At 40.7% G+C, this 20,525-nt stretch overlaps 1 protein-coding gene across 2 annotated transcripts; it reads left to right on the forward strand.

Moving 5' to 3' along the window:
* The first annotated feature begins 110 nt into the window (after positions 1–110).
* Positions 111–20,525, forward strand: fntb (farnesyltransferase, CAAX box, subunit beta). Of its 2 annotated transcripts, none has more exons than XR_012599456.1 (12): positions 111–505; positions 1,875–1,939; positions 5,455–5,527; positions 6,928–7,019; positions 8,189–8,335; positions 10,119–10,202; positions 10,963–11,049; positions 11,135–11,264; positions 16,921–17,053; positions 17,538–17,645; positions 17,796–17,910; positions 20,052–20,190. XR_012599456.1 is itself a non-coding variant. In XM_074685499.1 (12 exons), the coding sequence occupies exons 1-12, from the start codon at positions 407–409 to the stop codon at positions 20,217–20,219; spliced, it is 1,305 nt and encodes a 434-aa protein (XP_074541600.1). In that variant the 5' UTR covers positions 112–406; the 3' UTR covers positions 20,220–20,525. The 2 variants fall into 2 exon arrangements, 1 of the variants encoding a protein (XP_074541600.1); XM_074685499.1 differs by having other exon boundaries at positions 112–505; positions 17,538–17,649; positions 20,052–20,525.

The following is a 20,525-nucleotide window of genomic DNA, read 5'->3' on the forward strand; positions in this document are numbered from 1 at the left end:
AAGTGCCGTTTGTGTACTGTTTTTACTTTGCTGAGAAATTACTTAAACTGACGCGACTTTATGAGTTTTATTTTGAAGCCGGTGCTCCAAAACTTCCGGTGATAGTGTATTTTTGTCGAACTTGATGCAGATCAAAGGCAGGAATAAAGCATGCGTTGGAATTCCTCCTTTCCACGTCAGTGAGAAACACTAGCGAAAACGTGGGGGTTTAAGCTAAAAAAAAAATCTATGGTCTGTATTTGTGGCAGATTTAACTAAAAAGACTTTCTCGAGAAGTGGGGACGCCGAATAGGATACGCGCGCAGTTTCCGCCCCTACTCCATCCTCGACAGGAAGTGAGCAAACTATCAAAACAAACGAACCCTGAGCGTCGATCCAGCTCCAGCTAACGGATCAGAACCTCATCATGGACGGCGTACCGATACCATTGCGGTGCTTCAATGAGTTCCACTCCGCGGAAATGTTTGCGGATGATGGAGTTGAGACGGTAACTTCAGTGGAGCAGGTGAGCAGAGCAAAGATTAGCTCCTTTAGATTATTGTGGCTAATGCTAATACTGCTCCTCCGGACAGGCGTTCTGTCAAAAAGTGCTACCTGTCAAAACGTGCTGTTAAGCGGCTCTGCGCTAAGCCACAATCATGTGCGCCAGTCTCTACTACCACCATAAACCAGCTCCTCCAAACATTCAGCCTGCTTCTGGTGTAATTGTAGATACAATAACGCAGTAACGTTTCCAAATATGCTTTAATTCTTTCCGGCTGATAGTTAAGGTGGTAATTCTAACGGGTACGAGTCTACTTAGTCACTCTTCCCTTGAAATCCTGGATTTAGTTGTCATATTGAAAATCAAGAGTCACTTTCAAATCTCTGATAATGTTAATGAAGTGGGTAGAGGTTGGTAGCCAGAGTTAATGTAATCGCGCCACAGAAGCATTTTTAACAAGGTAGCAATATTTGACGGAACATAGTTAGCCGTTAGCTTTGGGTTTACGTGGATTTGTATGAATATTATAGTTATCGAACTGTTGCATACTCATTTTTTTCCAGGCAATTTTGTTAGTATAGAGATAAGAAGAAAGCTAAGGGACAGATGTGTGTCCTGAAATATAATTTCATGCGTTCTAGCCAGCTCCAGTTAGCAAATCTCAGTTTTTGGTGGGTGGTACGGAAGCCGAGAGGCTATTTATCCACACCATATTTTCAGTACTAACGATATGAGACAATTTTTTTTTCACCTACTTACGGAAAATTAGTCTCTTTTGAGTTGAGTTTGTTTTTCTGCAACCCTAGAGAGTTGCGATATGATCACATACTGCTAAGTCAAGATCAAATCAAGTAATTATCATTGGTAAAAAGATGCATGTCTGCTTGGGCTCCGTAGGCTGGCATTTCAACTTAAGGGGATTTATTAAGTTACCTGTCAGCTAAGTTACTTAAAGAGTTAAGCCTAAGTAAGACACAGCCCTTGTGAATTAAGTCTGTAAGACAGATCATGATTCCCAGGCAAAACAGAACATGTCCATTAGATAATTCTATGATGGATTACAGTCAGTTACAGACTTAAATGTTCAACATGGCCTGACCCATGATCCAAGTAAACAGGAAAATGAACCATTTTGTTCTTTTACTTAACCTCTGGTCTCAGTTTTGACATTTGTTAAAAAAAATACCAAGCATCTCACTGACGAATCTGCATCCATCAGCTGTCAAGAACCACCACAGCAAAACAAAACACAGAACTACAAGAAAGCAATATTCTTTCATAAATGATGTGATGTCATGAATGAATCAATCTGTAAACAAAAAGACCCTCTGCCAAGCCTCTGGTCTGGGTTGGATTTGACTGATCATGATCTCTCTGCCTCTTTTACCAGAAAAAAGTGGAGCGTAGCATCGAAGAAGTCTTCAACGTTTACAAGCAAATACACAGCTTACCACAGTGAGTATCCAGCTGTTTAAACCCGTGCTGTTACAGCAAACCTGCAGAATCAGGTTCTTAAAAAAGTTGCAGAGTTTCAAATTTTATTTTGAGGCGTTACACAGGGATTTCTGATTTTTAATTCCGTACTTCTGATAAAGGACATCTTCACATATACAAATTATTGTGGTGTCTGAGCATCCAATCACAGGCTGCAGCAGGGGCTGTAACCTTGGTTGATAATGACCACTGCCTGGATAACGACATGGTATTGTACAGCATGTTTTAGAAAAAAAACCTTTTACTCAGTCTCTGTTATCCTGTCTTTTACCTCATTCAGATCTGCTTCATTATGACTTTTCTATTGGAGCTTTTCTTACATTTAGACTAGTTGGCAAGTTAGAATTTAAGCTTCTGTTTGAACACCTAGCAAATTAGGGTGCTTTTTCAACCAGAATTGTATGACTAGGTTCCACTAGGTTCCATTAGAACTAAACTGTTCCAATGAAATGCTGCACGTAATGGACCATTCAGAAGTGTCCAGCTTGCAGGCCTTGTTTCCATAGTCCCTGGACCTCTGGAATGTGCTACTCTTTCAAGAAGTAGATCAACTACCCCAGGAACCCAATTTAGACCCTAGTTCCTGCAGTTCAAGGCAAAATGTTTCTCAAAAGGTCCCTAGTTCCTGTGCAAAGTTGCTGCAGTTGAAAAGCACCCTTGGTTATGGTCACAATATCCTTAGTTGTGTGAGTAAAGTAAGAGATAGTGTTGCTGTTATCCTGTCCACAGTAATTGGAGTCCATAAAATAGGCTTAATCGCAATCACATGGTCAAGGTGACACAACATTATGTAATCCTTTTTGTTTTATATTTTGGCAAGAAAATCTTTTCAAGTTAATTATAAAGGCCAATTTTTAACACAAACATACTAGATACAATCAACATAACTCATAAAAGTGGCTCATGTACGGCAGAGGACACACTAAAAGCAGCATTTTCCAGTCACTCATTGGGGTCCGTGGTTATCTATACAATGAAATTGATCTTATTTAATTCAAAGCTTTCGTAAACCAGACTGAAAATAATATTGATGACTCACGAGAGCAAACAGACCTTGAGAGAAAACACAGGCTATCTCTTTATTGTGATTATTGACTCTTTAAACTGTCACTGGGGGCGGGGTTCAGATGAGCTGCAGCCATTGTGAAGATTATCTCACTATCCAGTCGGGCTCTCTTAATGTTAAATTCATTTCCTGCCACTGTGAGACATTTCCACGGACGCTGCTCATTGGCTGTGGCGTTGTTTGATCACACACACACACATGCTGTTTGCTGGGAGAGATGGCAGCATGCTGATGTATGAAGGCAGTTTTCTAAACGACGTGTTGATCAGCCCACGTCCTCAGCTCTTGCTCTCAGCTGTCATCAGCGCGCTCTTAATGGGGTGACTCATTTCATTTCTATGACAACTGCATGGAATTGAATGTCACGGTCTGTACAGTGGGGAGGTGTGTTCAGGTCTATATGAGAACGTTTTTTTATTTATCAGGGATGCTTGGTAACTGATCATACAGAGTTCAACAAACAAGAGGAAAAGAAAGTGTAGAAACTGACAAATGAAATTAAAATGTCTCACATGAAAGAATTTTAATTGTTGGATTTGTTAAAATGGGAGTTGATGTGTTGTACTCCTGCCAAAACAGATCTGGCCTGTTGCATGCTTTTTAAACAATCCCTCTTGTCATTTTTTTCCTCGACAAAGAGAGTCTTTTTGTGGCCTTTGTGCCTCTTTGTGTTGAATCTCTTGAAGTGCTGAAGGATGCTTTTGGTGGGGGACAAAGACCCATTCAGACTCTGAAATTATTCCAGAAAGGACAAGCACTTACATTTTTCTTCCTCGGCTTGTTTCAGTTCATGGTGAGTCAGGATCAAGGTATGAAAGGCAGCACTGAAAAATGTCCCTGATAATGAAATAATGTTGTAATGCACTGTATCTGCTACAGGTCAGGATGAACCCAGGAATGGAGAAGTATTACAACTAGGCATTTATTACTGTTTCTATCATTTCCACTCTTAAGTTATGTGTACTGCATGAAAACTTTTTTATTTTCTTGAGAAATTAGATACTGGAGCTGGTAATAACATCACATCAGTATAAATGAGAATAGGATAAAATAGAATATACTTAATAAATCACCAAAGGGAAATACAGGTATTCACAGGGAATATAGGTCAGGGAATTACATTCATGGTAAAAATAAAATAAAATATGTGATTAAAGAGGGGGTATTCTACTTTCTAAATTTTAAACATGGATACAAAGTAACAATGCTGGATGTTCACCCAACATTTGTGCACATTTTCAAATCTCTACATATTCATATGTAAAAATCCCTGAATCTGTCTGTCTGGCTAATCAGAGAGAGGGCTTGTGGAACAGGGCACCTTAAAGAGACAGCAGCTAAAACAAAGCAATTCAGACAGAGGCTGAAATAAGGGTATTCTAAAACACCAGGGAGAGGAAAAATCAAGATTTAATTAAGTTGTAAATCATGTGTAGAGCTACTACAGGGGCACCAGAGGGACAAAACAAAGCCTAAAAAATGTGTGATACCCCATCTTTAAAGTCGGAAAAAAGCCATATTATTAGAGACTAAAGTTGTGATATTCAGTGATTAAAATCATCAATCACATGAAAAAAAGACAAAACAAACAAACAAGTCACAGATGCACAGGGAACCAGAGAACACTTTACAAACACTAAATATTTTCAATACCAGACAAAAATGTCTTGTTAAACATCATCATCTTAAAGAATCTGCTTTGGTTTAATTATCTTGTTTCTCTGCAGCTGGTCTGCCGCTACATCTCTACATTTAACCAGCAGAGCTGGATCCTGGTCTGACACGCTCAGCAGAGCAGCGGTGGGCGTTCTGGCTTTTAGCTGTTTAGCATCATTCCCCTCTGATTGTTGTGATGTTGGAGAATTGCTGCTATGAAACCTCGAGCAGCGATCTGTGACTAACGCAGAGAAGGTAGAGTGTAATTACAGTCGTCATGGCGAGCACTGCGTGAAAAGGGCACACGGTGAATATGACTGGTTAGGCGGGGAGGAGGAGGGGGTTGTCAGCTGGGTTTGACTCGTGTGTGTGTGTGTGTGTGTGAGAGAGCTGGTATTAAAATGATGAAAGAGAGCAGTGTGTGACTTCTGCTGCTGTAACATCTAACCAACCCCAGGAGTTTAATAAAGAGCCATCAAATTTCAATTTAATGTTTATTTCTTTATGGTCAGGAGAATGATGCCTCACACCACAGCAGTAATAAGCTGAGCATCTCTGAAGGATCACGATGTGGATTTTATCAGGATTGTTTATCAAAGAGGTTTCTACCAAGAATTAAATTATGAACTTGTAGATTAGTGTTTAAAAACAAACAAGTGAAAAAGACAGAAAGAAATATATGGAGCCTCTTAATTTCATTAATTTCCTGTTCTATTTACACTCCTGGTTCTTTCTGTTCTGTTTTATCTTTTAGGCCAACCTTGTTGCGGGAACAACACTACCAATATCTGAAGAAAGGCTTACGGCACTTGTCAGATGCTTATGAGGTAGGTCGACATGATGAAAATGCAAAGAACATGTTCTTCTGAAATCACAAATTAATCCAAAGAACAGTTTTTCTTTTTCCACTTCTCCCTGCTAAACTTTGCCGAGCGGTGTAGTTTCAATAAAGGGACTTTCCAGTCGACGTGCCGTAAATGGATTCATGTTCTCTAAGGAAAATCCGTCCTGACTACATATACTGAGAAGTATCATTTATAAATAACCAACTTAAGCACTGGTACTTTCATTTTTAATTAGGGATGCACAATATTACCGGCACGGTATAGGCTGATTGGCTCAAAAATAAAATATCAGATATTGCCCAACACTCCAAATTCTGCCAACAAATAAACCAATAACATAATGGGCTGAAGCTGCAGATATTTGCTGCACTTTTTGTGATTTTGTTTGCACAGTTCAGACTAAGTGGTCCCATATTTGGTTCCTGTTTTTTTTTTTTAACTTTTTATTTTGTGCATTTTTCCTTTTTTGAACCGGCTTGTGTACATACAGACATACACATCCATACACAAAAATATTCAGAGGTCATGGGTTTCCCAGTACAAGAAAGTACTTCCAAAAAGATCATACACACAATGCATACCTAGTTAAGCAGTCACAAATAACTTGTTTTCCCTGGCTAAATAAATATCCCATTTCTCCCATAATTTTTCTCCCAATTCTTTTTGAAGTCTTAAAGAAAAAGTCATTTGCCCTAACAGGTGTTATTATTCAACAACATCAACAAAAGTACCAGCAGTTGGGCTCTTCTTTTGTTGCCAAAATTTGATTTCGTTCCTGTTTTAAGTTGAACCGGAGTCTAAATGGGTCAGATTTGCTAGTGTGTGGGTAATGTTATGATTTTTCTCAGGAAAAGCATCATCCAGCTTTCAAGTAGGAATTCTATTTTTTGAACGGTTTAGGGAAATTCCATAAATAAATATGCAGTTTCAAGTTTTTCTTATTTTGCACAATAAATGAATATTACATAAAAATGTGACAAGAGTATACAACATAATACAATATGCTGCTTCCAATACAGAAGAGAGTTGATGATCTCTGCAATTATGTGCACAGAAAAAATATCAGTATTGGTATCGCTATCGACTAAATGAGTTGTTAAATATCTGCATATCGGATTTTGGCAAAAAATTAAATACTGTGCATCCCTATTTTAAGTTGTGCATTGCTATCAGGCAAATATATAAAAGTGATAAACATTAAGATCCCTTAGAGAGTCCTTACTGGACCTTTGTGTTCCATTGTCATATTATGGAATTAAGTGGAACAAAAACCACATCACTGATTCAATTTTGGAGAAACTGTCTGACTGATCTTGTGTTCTCCATCATTGCTGTAATTGGTCAGCTGATGCGCCTCTGATCGTGTGTGTGTGTGTTTGTAGTGTCTGGATGCTAGCAGACCGTGGCTTTGCTTCTGGATTCTTCACAGTCTGGAGCTTCTAGAGGAACCCATCCCTTCTGCTGTCGCCTCAGAGTGAGTCACTCACACACACTCACACACTTAACAACTCCTCTGCTACCAAGAAGCATTTATGAAGCCAAACAATGTGTGAGTGCTGCCAAAGACTCTTTTATTTATGACCACTGCAAAGTTTTCACAATTACTGTCAGTGATTCACTGCAGCAGCTCTGCACACACAGACTTATTACACAATTGTAGGTGCTTGTTACAAGTCACATTTTACAGCTGAAACACACACATTGTTGGTGTAATGTTTTGGATCTACAATAGTATACCAGTTAAAGGGAAAACATGGAGATATATTTGACATAAGAGTTAAAAACAGAATCTTGAAAGATCTTGAAAAGATATCTTTGACCCCTCTGAGAATCCAGTTCAACATGAACTCTGTTTTTAGTCTTAAAACTGCAAGAAATCATCTTAAAATGAGTCAGTAAGGGAAAAAAGCCTTGAGTGTCCCCTTAAAGGTGGGCACAAAAGCCAAGGAGCCACTTTTGCAAACTTTAAATGATTTATTTTGATTCAGGTATAAAAGTTAAAGCCCTCTCCTACAGTTAGCATGACAGCTAATGGTATCTAATGGTTAAAACTGAGCCCAACAGGCAGGTGTAATATTTCCATCGTGTTCCTGCAGCTGTAACCTCGAATGCCGTCTGTGTTGTTGCCTCCAAAATGTCACTTGATTAAATTACCGCCAGTCCAAAGAAACCCTTCAAACCTCAAGGCGAGTAGCGCTGCCAGAAAGCTAACCCACTCTCTCATTATGACAGTGAGGCTTGCCAACACACCGGCTGGCACTGCCCAACGCCACTGTCACACCCTCACACACACACAGGCCCTGTTCAAGGAGCTTTAACAATGCAGCCTACGACAGGCTGCGCTCTGAAGTGCACACTGTTCTCAGGTCAGTTTTTGGCACTGGTCGAAGTTTTGTGCAGGTTTTTCTTCCAACTCAGTCGGCTGACAGTTTTGTGAATTCCCAACATGGCAGAGGATAAAGTGGGCATTTGAGAGAGTGAGTGCTAGAAGACTCAGAAATATAGTCTGAATCAGCACCATATTTATACTGTAATCAATTGTATCTGGACAGCTTTTGGTGTCAACATCTTCTTTTTGTGTTATATTATTATTTCCAAAGCACCGACCCTCCATCATGCTGTGTTTGTGTCTTCTCTCCTCAGTGTGTGTCAGTTTCTGGCTCGCTGTCAGAGCCCAACAGGCGGTTTTGCTGGAGGACCGGGACAACATGCCCACCTCGCTCCCACATATGCTGCTGTCAATGCCCTCTGTATCCTCGGCACAGAAGAGGCCTATAACATTATAGACAGGTACAAGAGGATATTTCAAGTTGGGCTGGAGAGCAATAAGTGTACTAGTTTTGTCCTGTTTCAAGTTCTTAGTGCTGACATTACTTTAATCCCTAAATTTGTTGTTTTAATCTTATCCAATTTTTTTAACACTTTCATATTTGCACCATGCAGCTCAGGAAAAGTCTCTTTTTGGGGTAGTTTTGCAAAAAAATATCAAGACATTAAACTTTGATAAGCAACAGACAAACTAAATACATATGTTTTTTTGAGCAGCAGTTAAAAAAAAGCCTCAATAGGTTAAGTTGCCTGTAGCTTGTGATTATTTTACATTGATGCAGGTGAGGTAAAGATTTATCAGCTCAATTAAAATGTGTTTAAATCTTGTTAAGTTCACAAAAACTATACTGAGAGTATGTTGTGCTGATCAAAACTGTGCTTTCCTAGCAGTAGGGGACACTACAGGCAGATAGTAGGGCCGGGACGATATGCTATTCCAGCAATTTGATTCTGTTAAGATTTTTGCGGTGCCAATTCGATTTCAATTGCGATTCTTCCATATTTATGTTATTTACTATTTTTAGTTTGCTTTTTAAACACCGGACCATGTGAAAAAAGTCAAATGATGATATTGATAATGTCTACACACTATATCAGAAACCATATTTTCCCATAAAATGCACATCACGTGAGTCAGAGAGAAACATTTCACCCTCTGCTGGAGAAAAGTGGTAACTTTTTCCAATGCAGTTTATAAAAAAATACTGAAATAAACAATTTGAATTTGAAAAAATAATATTTATTTTTTTTACAACTAATCAGATTCTGATATTGTCAATCAAAAAATCCTGATATATCCATTTTCATTTTTTTCTCCCACTCCTAGCAGAAAGTGTTAACATTTTCTAATCAGCTGCCTGAAAAAGGAGCTTATTGGATATTTAATACCAAAGTTTCTGACTGTGTTGACTTTAAGGGCCTGGTCCATTAAAGGATTGAGACACCTGTGAGCCCAAAATGTACACAATTGAGCCTAAATGACATTGTCTCATTCATACAGCATCCACAAAGGGTTAAATGCTCCACAACGTGCTCCGCAGGAATTTTTGCATACATGTAAATCAGCTATTATGCATTAATTTTAAACCAAACAGGTTTTTTTTTTTTTAGGCTAACAAGCCTCAAGGAAATTAACTTTTGATTCACTTACACTGGTGCTAAAAGCCCTGTAGTGTGTACAGATGTTGTTACATTTAAAGTTTTCAGAGCTCAAAACAACGGTTCCACTTCTGGATGACCTTAAAGGAGCATATTTGTATATTAGGTCTTTTGATATTACTTTAAATGTACTTTTTGCATTGGATGCACAGGTGCGCCTGATCAAACCCAGTTTGTCTCTTAGGCATCAGATGCACTAGTGCAACCTAGAAAATGTTAGTCACACTTAAAATTGTTAGTCGCACTCTAGAGCCCTGTATTATTATAATGAACAGGAGTCAAATCAGTCTGAATCCCTGAACATACAGGCTGTGATGTCACACATTACAAGTTTTATTTATCTATTTACTAAGCTGAACAAGCTGCGATTTTTTAACTCACCCCAGAAATTGAGCAAGATATAATTTGTCAAATTTGTGTCGCATCTTTTATGAATTTTTGGTGCTGTAATCAAACGCAATCCACACAGAGTGAATTCCTCACTCACTGTTTGATTGAACTGTCCTCCATCCCTCCCTTTCTTCCCTCTTTCACCCCTCCTCCTCCTCCTCCTCCTCCTCCTCCTGCTGCCCTGACTCCTCTCCAGGGAGAAGCTGTTAGATTTCCTCTGGTCAGTGAAGCAGCCAGATGGCTCGTTTGTGATGCACGTCGGAGGGGAGGTGGATGTCAGGTGAGCTCAGAAGATAATGTTACCTCCTTCTCCTCCCTCTTTCACCTTTTGTTTTTATGTTTTTCTTCTGTTGCTTTGACAACACCATCACGAGAATGATAAAAACACAGAGCACGGTTTAGTACGACCATCAGATACATCTTTTTATCCATGGTTTTACCAAAGAAATTTGAAGAAGGTCTCTCTTTACTTTGTGTTTTGATGTTTTTTTTCCTTCATTGTGTTGATATAAAAAGAGGAGGAATACCCACAAGTCTCTCTACTCAGAGTCTTTTTAATAAGCAGCTTTGAGGTGTCGTCTTCTGTCTCCACAAAGCGCTGCAGAAGTCAAAGTAACGTCTCTGCTCTCTGAGGACGCTGTTATCTGTTGCAAACCAATTAATGTTCTGCTGTCTTCTGTATTATTTCAACTCTGTGTTTTTTTCCTCTCATCTGTTTCTCTCCCGAGGAATTCACATTATCTCAGAAATGTCAACTTTTAATGAAGTAAGAAAAATCTTCTGCAGAGTTTTATTAGACTCAGAAGTGTTTCAGCTTCACTTTTTCATTTGAGTCTGCATCTACAAAGAGACCTTAACTTATACCCAAAGTATTTTGCAGCAAAGGTGGATTTAAAGGCTGACCCACACACAACAATCCGAGCAGGTGTTTATATGTGGTCCACTAGCATTCTAGAAATAGGATTTCTCTGAAAATAAAGTGTGATTGTAGGAGGAGCTGACTTCCTGCTCACCCATGTTTCTGCTCTTTCCATCTCCAGGAGTGCGTACTGTGCAGCTTCTGTAGCATCGCTCACAAACATCCACACACCCAAGCTGTTTGAGGACACGACCAGCTGGATCCTCAGGTAAAACCCTGAAAACACAGCTCTTTCTGAATTATTGAAGCCCTGTTTTGTGCCTCCGTGAAGAGTGCTTTCTGTTTTATTTCAGGTGTCAGAACTGGGAGGGCGGTCTGAGCGGGGTGCCCGGGCTGGAAGCTCATGGCGGGTACACGTTCTGCGGCACTGCTGCACTTGTCATCCTTGGGAAGGAACATATGCTGGATCTTAAAGCTTTACTGGTGAGAAACGATGCACACTTACACATCTAAAGGAAACTTTGATCACATCAAGCTGTGGTGCTGAAGTGGTAGTTGTATTTGGATGTAAAGGCTCTCCCTGTAACCACCTCCTCATTGTTACTTTGCACTCGGCATTCATTCAAATCATGTGTGCTCACAAAGTCAGATTTGCATGTGACAGGGTCAGAAAACTTCCCTCCTCCTGCACACAGCCTCACAGCTTTGGAGTTAATCAAATGTTAAAGGAGCAGGGCCTGTATGCATGTTCAGTCATTAAACAAACAGGACCATCAGTCCTAACGGCCTGTTATGGAACGGCCTGTTTGGCTGCAGTGTTAGCCGCATGCACAACTGCAAATAATCATCCGGTTAGCTAATTGCACTATGAAAGCAACGCAGGTTCAGATTGCGTCACAGTTAAGGGGAACTTCCTGGAAAACCCCACCAAACAAACTCAAACTGTGCATGCCTACCACTCATAAACGGTAATAAACCTGACGAGCGCTAACGGTGTGACTGAGAGAAGATCAAGCAAAACATTTATAGAGATTTCATTCCAAGAATACACATGAACAGCTCTTCTCCACGAATCAATCAGGTAAAACAAGAAAAAGAGAAAGTTTGGCTATTTTGAACGGAGTAAATGCGTGGTGTTCCCGAGCGCACAGTAGAAAACCTTAATAATAAAATCGGTATCATGAAAGCTGTTATGCGGAAAAAGCACTGCAGCAATGCCCAAGTACTTCAATGAATAACTATTAAAGCAGTTTATGAACTCCAACATTTCATCACACATATCTTGGAAGGACCCAGATGTATAAAAGCAAAGAACGAATCAAACTTGTAAAACTGACAGCAGCGAGCCTCGCCGGTTTGAGACTTAGATTGTCCTCTTTATCTCAGCTGTTCACCAGAAAAATATGTCTCCTAAATCAAAGGATTGTCCACCGTCTTTGTATATTTTGTCTCAAAAGGTAACACATCGCACAATGTCCAAACAGGTGCTGTAATCCTGTCGTTAGCGCCTATAATGGTGGGGTATACCTCCAATAAATCTAACACTCTTTTGGGCCGTTAAAGCTATGGTCTACGATCTGAAACCCAGTCTGGCTGATGAGACACATTTGAAAAACGCAGCCTCACTCACCCGTCCCCTCCGTGTTCCAAGATCCCGCCTCCCAGCTCGTATGGCCCTTCTTCGCCTCCTAACAACACGCCCCCTTCGAAAGAGAAAGAAGCCAGCAGAAAATGTCACAAACAAGACAGTCATCCTCCTTGTAACACACAGTGGTAGCTTCTTCAATTGGACAGGCGCGATCAAAACCATGAATTAGCCGGCAAAGCAGGTCTGGCGTTGCCACTGCCAGCTGATCAGAGCAGAGCCGACTGTGGGCGAGGCTTTACCTTTCTCGGCGTGTCTTCACCAGCTCAGTATACAATGCTAAAGACGTGTGGCTAACTTATGCTAAAATCTATTGACAGAGCTGACCCATTCTGACCAGCAGAGTTCAGTCATTAGCCAGTATAGGCACAGACTAACCAGAGTTATTCAGCTGACATCTCCCACTGTGGTAAACAAAGTCATTACCTGTTGCTGCGAACAGCTGTTTGCCAGCTGATACGTAAGGCGCAGCCTCGGTTTCCCCACGACGCGCACAACACACAGCCAAACTCCGTCTAAGATTTCTGTGGTTTTTAAGGAAGCACTCACCAGAGCAGGTAGGCACCTGTATCCACCCTGGAGCAGTCCTGTTGGGTTTTTAAGTAGTTCGGCATGAGTTCGGCTACAGTGATAGTAGTAGTATCCACTGTTAAAGCTAATTAGTTTGTGTTTAGCCCTATGTGTAACTGTTGCGGTTTCTCATCAAGCTATCTACTGAGCTGTGTGTGTACCAAAATCCAAGAGCTGAACTGACAGCCGGCAAGATCACACTTATTTATTTTGTGGATACAAGCAAGGCACTTATTGTGGTGGTGAGGCACTGTGGTGTGGGGGAGAAATGTTTGTGATTGTGTTGGATCCATGGCCGCTAGTGAGAAAATTAGAGAAAGGTAACAGTAAGCTTCCTAGTTTCGGTCTTCTCTGGCTCCATGATTTTTTTTCGTTCTTTTTGGTCTTTATATTGTGTAGATTGGACCATAGGACCATTACAGCCCTATTAACAGTATTATTAAGATGTACAAAGCTTCCAAATCGTACACCATAGCTTTAACCTGACCCTTGTACACCACTAATCAATTTTTTTTACATCATTAGTACAAATGGTCTGTTTTCCCCTCCCATGGCTTGTCACGCATACAGGCCTTGATCTCCTGAAGTGTCTCCTGTCACTGTGAGCAGAATGTGGATTTGTGGAGCTTGAGCTGGAGGTGACAGCAGGGGGAGGAGAGACGCTCTCAAATTTAGCAAAGACTGTAAGGTGACACCAGGTGGAGGGGATCTACTGAGACATGTCTCACCTGCTGTGAAATATCACCTCTGACTAACTCTATATTTGATGAGGGGTGGTCTCATCAAACAGGGTGGGGTGATGCCAATAATTAGAGATCTGGTTCGCAGATACATCGCTCACTAAAGAGTAGATATTCTGCTTTCTTATATTCTGAACATATATATAAAGCAACAATGCTGGATGTTCAGACTGAGCATGTGCAGATTTTTCGAACCTCTACATGTTCACATGTTGTAGAAATCCTTAAATCTGTTTATAAACCAATCAAAAATGATCCACTCTCAAGGAAACATTAGCTCCTCATGAGACATGAACCATTGAGGTCATCACAAAAAGATCTCAAAGGAGCAGGCTGCAAACACGAAGGTCCACACAAAGCTCTACCCCCTGACCAATTAGAGGGAAGGGGATCTGTGGAGCAGGGAGCCTTAAAGAGAGAGCAGCTAAAACAAAGTGTTTAATACAGAGGGTGAAATAAGAGTTTTCTAAAAAAACAAAAAAAAAGCAGTGAGAGGGAAAAATAGAGATTTTTGAGCTGTTAACTGTGTAAGGCAATTACGGAAATGGCAGAGGGACAAAATAAAGCTTTAAAGAAAAGCACAATAACCCCTCTTTAATTATGTTATATCACATATAAATACATTGGGTGTTGTTACAGCCTTGCGTTCTAGGTTGCGCTCCATTAAGGTTTGCTAATGTGCAGCTGGAATGGGTTTGAATCCCACCTGTGGCCTCTTTTCCCACTCTTGTCCTGTTTCCTGCGCTATCCACTGTCCTCTCTTCTTCCCGATTAAAGGCATAAAAGCCCCAAAAAACTAACTATAAAAATAAAAACACGGCTGATGTTTATGTCAGTGATGTCAATCAGCCGCCTACAAAATTCATTACACATGTATTTGGATTTTGGACCGTTAGAAATACAAAACTAGACATCTAAAGCCCTGAAGACACAGAAAAAAGTATTTTTTCCTAGGTTCTAAAAATGTTCTTCACCAAATTTTAGGTTTTGGTTTTTAGGAGTAGAAATAAACATCATATTAACCTCATCTGAAATATCTCAACATGAAACAGGAACATCAGTCAGTGTAAGAGTTCACAGCTGAATATTAAAGTGTTTATTTCCCTTTATTGTTCTATTTGCCGGCCTCATTGTTCCTCTGAAGTGAAGCTGTGTTTGATTTATTGTGAACAAAAGCTGCTTTAATGAACTTTTCCTTATGGTGAGTCTCTCTGAAGTCGAAGAGTCCCAGTTTCATCTGTGAACAAATGAATTAATCATTCCCAATCTCATCCAGAACAGATTCAGTCTGAAGGAAACTCTCAGAGTAATGCAGCCTTGTTGTATTTTTTATGCAGCTTCACTGAAGTCCCATTTTCAGGGAGTGGAGTTAGAAATCTGTGAAGAGAGTTTTTCTTTCCTCTTTTCTTCTGCCATGAACACAACCGAGTGAAACGATCACACCTTATAAAGTGTTTTAACAACCCACAGTGTTGTTTGTGTAACTTCAGTAAAAGCTCCTCTTCACCAAGCGGCACCTGCAGAGAGATTTTTCAGCTCATGTAAAAACACCTTAAACACTGTATTATTAGTGTTCTACAGCTGCTTGTTAGAGGTCTGTGTGCAGCTGTACAGATAAAGATTTGTACAGATAAAGATTTGTACATATTTTACAGCGATGAGAGGCCAGAGTGAACCCCAGACATTAAAAATGCATCTTTAAAAAGTGTTTCTTTGTTTTACATCTGCTCTGAAGGATTTGGTGTTTGATCATGGAGAAAACTAGGGACAGGGAGTTCTCCTCACACTCTATTTCATAAAAGTTTAAAATGATCCTTTCACCATTTATTTTAACATGAACAGAAACGTAAACGTAAAAACATTAAAACCATCTCAAGAATCTTATTAAGCTCATTCATTTGTTTAAAAAACATTCCTACATCATCATTGTTATAAAAATGATTTTCAAAAAAGGGTAAAACAAAAATGCCTCGCAAATGTTACGGCTTTTCTAAAAAGTCTGAAGTTTCTAAAATAATGAGAAATTTCTGAAAAACAGACAATTGACAACAAAGCTGTTTCTAATACAAAAAGTGCAGACCAAGGTGTCGCAAAACCTCGAGACAGTTTCTTAAAATACTAAAATTATATCTAACCAAACAAAACTGTCCAAATGTTGCATAATGTCAAGAAAAAAGCTGAAAACTGGTTCAGTATGTCAGGACCAGGTATCACAATAAACTGGCATTAGGTGCCACTGCAAGAACTTTCTCCAGGAACTACAGACTTTTTTAGGAACTGTATGATATTTGAATAGAGGAACTGGGTTCAAATTGAGTCCTGAGGTATTTGATCAACTTCTGAAAATGCCCTGCCTGGGGGGGCAGTACTTTGAAGAGTTTCAGGAACTTTAGGGGTGGGGCCCACAAGCTGAATGTTTATGAATGGTGGAACACCCACAATGTGTTTATTTGACCCTCTCTCTGCCCACAATAAGATGACCCTAGCTGTGCTGGGCTTGGTGTAATACCTCCTGAACATTGGTCTTCTTTGAGCCTGAAAGTGTGAACCAAGCGGCAACCTCCGGTCTGGGAATATGAGACAACGCGGAAGTGCTAAAATCTGCTGTTTCTCAAGTGTTTGCTTGAGGCTGGCTCCGGAAGTCACATACACACCAAGCCAGAAAAAGCTGTTTTCAGAGCAGAAATTCACCTATTTACAGCCTGGTACAAAAAACGTCTCCTGTCTGATTCCCTAACTAATATTGGCACACACTGTACAGGGAGTGAATTTTTTTGTAATGCAGCCTTTCAGAGGATATTAAGATCGCGAGCTCCCCCAATAAGAGGCACAGCTGAGGGTCACGTGACAGCCGGCGCTCTATGGCTGTAGACAAAGCCCTTGCCACTGCCAATATGGCCGCTATAGCCGATGTGTTTCATTTTCCATTTCAGAAACAGACGGGTAACGTCGGCGAGACTACGTCCATGTTTTATACAGTCTATGGTGTGAACATGTCTTTGTCAGCTCCTGATGTCCCACTTCAAAGAGTGACCCTGGAAACTGGAGACATTGAGCCACAACAGTGTACCACAAGAACCATTTAGTTCCTGGAAGAGCTGTTCCAGAGCTAAAAGCTCCTGTAACTTCTGGTTGAAGAAGTGTCGATAATTCACTGTGTGACTGTTTGTTGTGTCGTCCTCAGCGCTGGGTGGTCAGCCGGCAGATGCGTTTTGAAGGAGGCTTTCAGGGCCGCTGTAACAAACTGGTGGATGGCTGCTACTCCTTCTGGCAGGCTGGACTCCTGCCTCTGCTCCACAGAGCGCTGTTCAAAGAAGGTACTCTTCAATGTCAACAAATATTTCTTCAAACAGAAAATGTGGCCTTATAAAGTTTGGCTGCAGGTTTTTCTTTTTCATATTTTGAGCAACAGAAGCATATTTGTGTCAAAGGTGAACTGACCAATCACAGCAGCTTTTCAACAGATCTCTAACTGCAGAGATGGCTTGATAAAAGCTTTAAGGTTTTTCTTCCAGGATTAAAGGAATCCTGGCTTTAAAAAATTATCTAACATCCAAATCTTGTTGCTAGCACTGCACAGAGTGCGCTCTCATGCAACCAAAAACTGAAACAGAGTCAAAGATGCTGTTTGTGTAAAAACAAGCGTTTTTCGGAGATTCAAACTGGAAACAGACTTCTTGTGTCCCAGTTTCCCCCTGCTTTGACCCTTTTAATGCTGTGCTTCTGCCTCCTTCACTCAGCCATTATTAAAACATTTCTTTGTATTTTTTAAGATCTAAGGATAATTTTGTCTCTGTGCAGGAGAGTCGGAGCTGAGTCGGCAGCGGTGGATGTTTGAGCAGCAGGCCTTGCAGGAGTACATCCTCCTCTGCTGTCAGAACCCATCAGGGGGGCTCGTGGATAAGCCTGGCAAGTCAGTCCCACACCATATGGACACACACACACACACACACACGTTCAAAGCTTGCATGAGAAACACACATTCTGAAATCAGTGTAATCTCATAGTTTAAATCATACATGTCGTTCATATGTTGACATCCTTTGTCGTCATGTGCAGGTCCAGAGATTTCTACCACACCTGCTACTGCCTGAGCGGCCTCTCCGTGGCGCAGCACTTTGGGAACCAGGAACTGCATCATGAGATGATCCTCGGCAGGGAGGAGAACAGACTGGTGAGGCTGCAGCTCAGATCAAAGGGAGGGGGATTCATACATGAGGGATTTTCAGTTTGAATTAGGGAATTTCTTAGGAGAATAAAAATGAAATTCAGCCTAAAATAAGTCTATTAATGCTTGGCTTCAGAATAACTTCTAACCAGGTTATTAATACAATTCTTGGCCCTGAAAACTGAAAGTTAAAGGGTGCTTATTTTCTGAGGATTTTTAAAATAAAAGTCAAATGAATGTAGTTAAAGAGCATCATGATAGCTCTAAAACTGGAATGTGTAGCCACAGCAGCAATCAAGAAAATAAAAGTATGAAAGTGTATAGAAAGTGCAAAAAGGTCCATAAGAAAATAGATGATGACAGCTTGTCCATCATTCCCCAGTTCAGCCAGCCTCCACCTCCACAGGATCCAGGACTGAGCTTCTTCAGTCACGCTCCATCTCTGTTTCCTAGATCCTGTCTGCTCACAGCAGGTGAAGCTCTTCCAATGTGGCGTTGGTGTCTGATGTTAGCTCTGTTAGCCATGTCTGTGAATAGCATGATGCTACTCTGCCCTCTGGTATTTCCTCTGTTGCTGGGTTAGCACAGCTAGCTCATCCATCTTATTGGAGATAGATCTTACGTCCCCAAAAACAATGGATACAAGGACAGGTTGATGTCCTCACTTCTTAGCTCACACCTGAGAACCAGCACGTCATCCTCACCTCCTTCTCCTCGCCTTGTGGGGAGACATCAGGCCTTACACCAGTTTGCATTGACATGCTACAGGCTGCCAATAGCTGAGTTCACATGTAAACAAGCAGCCATGGTTACATGTAGGATCTCCAGACAAACACAGGAGAAAAAATAGTAAAAATATCACTAAAGCCACAAAAAGTTTGGTGTCCATGACCAACAAATGAGCCATATAAAGTAATGATCCACTCCAAATACAAAGATTATGAAAAAGAGATGAGAAAATAAGAAGAAATGGACGAAGAAGAGAGAGCTGCCCCAAAAGGCAGCCATAGCCAACAGGGGCGGCGTCTACACTGAATCGAATGCACACACAAACACGCACACAGACACACCATCGTACACACACACAAACACAAGTTTTCATGGTCTAAACATCGCCTAAAATGTGTGAGAAAAATATGTCAAAAAATGGGAAAACCTACAGTATCTCTAAACAGTCAAACCACCCAGGAAACAAGTGGGGCAAATGGGAAAAAAAAAACGCAAAAAAACCTGTTCTGGAAAAATAATGGCAGACAAAAGTTACAGAGCGAGTGTGCAAACATGATTGACATAACATGGGTTTAAATTTATTTTTTAATGTGCGTAAACTTTGAAAAAGTGGACCCAATGTGCAAAGGCTTTTAGACCAAGCCTAAAAAGACAATTTCTTTTGTCAAGTTTACACAGCTGAGCTGGAAAAGTAAAAACTTTTTCTCTAAAGTTCTGCTTAATCTTTGTGAAAACTTATGTCTGTGCTGATGTTGCTGAAAATCGCTCAGCATCAGTTGTGCTTCTCACTGGATTATTGAATGTGATCAACTTTGATGAAATAATGCTGAAATTACAGTTTGCAGCTTTAATCTGTATTTTCAGCTCCTTGAAGATGAAATTAAGTCATTTAATTCACTTCTGAAGAAGCCTCATTTATTCATGCCTTAACAGTCTGCTCTTACAGTCAGGAGAACGTGACTCTGCTCTTTCTCAGCCTCTGACACCTTCTGCTGGTCTCAGTGTTGGTTTCCTGATGGTGGATTTTAGCAGCTTAGGTGGAGAGTAAAACATGCTAACCAAGCAGGCTGTGGTTTGCCATAAAGATGTCTCTGCTGTTGCTTTTGTCTGTTTCCTGTTTTACTGGCATTTAGGTGCTGCTGACAGTAAATTTACCCTCTTGGTGTGTCTGCACATCACATCTCGACTGATATTCACACACATTAGCGACCAGCGGCTTCCTAACAGTGAGGTCGAGTCAGGAGAGATATGTTTGTTTGTGGTGTCTCTGTTTTCTCTCTGACAGTAAATTCATGTTGAAAGGAAATTTAAAAAATATTCATTAGGAAACAGGAAGTGTGTATTTTTATATTTTTAATAACAAACTCAAGAACAACTCTTCACTAAATGTCTCTTATCGTTCATTTTCTCCCTTTCAGGCTCCAACTCATCCTGTTTACAACATCTGTCCAGAGAAGGTGGCTCAGGCCCTGCAGCACTTCCACCGGCTGCCCGTCCCAGACGACAGCCGGCAACCCGGAGCCTCAGCTGGAGACAGACCATCCGACCCTGGAGCCAGCTCTGGATCACCTCACAATCAGTCCTAGTTAGTTTTCAGTGACGTCAGTGAATCACAAACCAGCCAACTCCAGGGAACGGACTCGAACCAGCAAACAACGGTCAGGTCTGATTCAGGCGAGCCTGGCAGCTGGACTGAGGGCCGACCCTCGGTGACAGGAGCGCTGGAGTTTTAGGAGGACTTTCCCTGAGTAAAGGTCGACGATGATGTGTGGGCAGCTTCACATTCAGCTGAAATCCACTTGCTATGCCTCGTTTTCTTTCTCTGTAATTAAAGTGAAACTTTCTGAGGTTTCAAAACGACACAAGATAATAAAGCTTTGTAGAGCACTTTT

This window comes from Halichoeres trimaculatus, unplaced genomic scaffold, assembly GCF_033239565.1.
Source record: "Halichoeres trimaculatus isolate MK-OKI-2021-1 unplaced genomic scaffold, fHalTri1.1 fHalTri1_scaffold_13, whole genome shotgun sequence".
NCBI lineage: Eukaryota > Metazoa > Chordata > Actinopteri > Labriformes > Labridae > Halichoeres > Halichoeres trimaculatus.

Coding starts and splice junctions, on each gene's coding strand:
- fntb (XM_074685499.1), top strand. CDS start 407: ATGGACGGCGTACCGATACCATTGCGGTGCTTCAATGAGTTCCACTCC. Junction 1,940..5,454: donor CAAATACACAGCTTACCACA/GTGAGTATCCAG, acceptor TTTATCTTTTAG/GCCAACCTTGTTGCGGGAAC. Junction 17,911..20,051: donor GCAGGGAGGAGAACAGACTG/GTGAGGCTGCAG, acceptor TCTCCCTTTCAG/GCTCCAACTCATCCTGTTTA.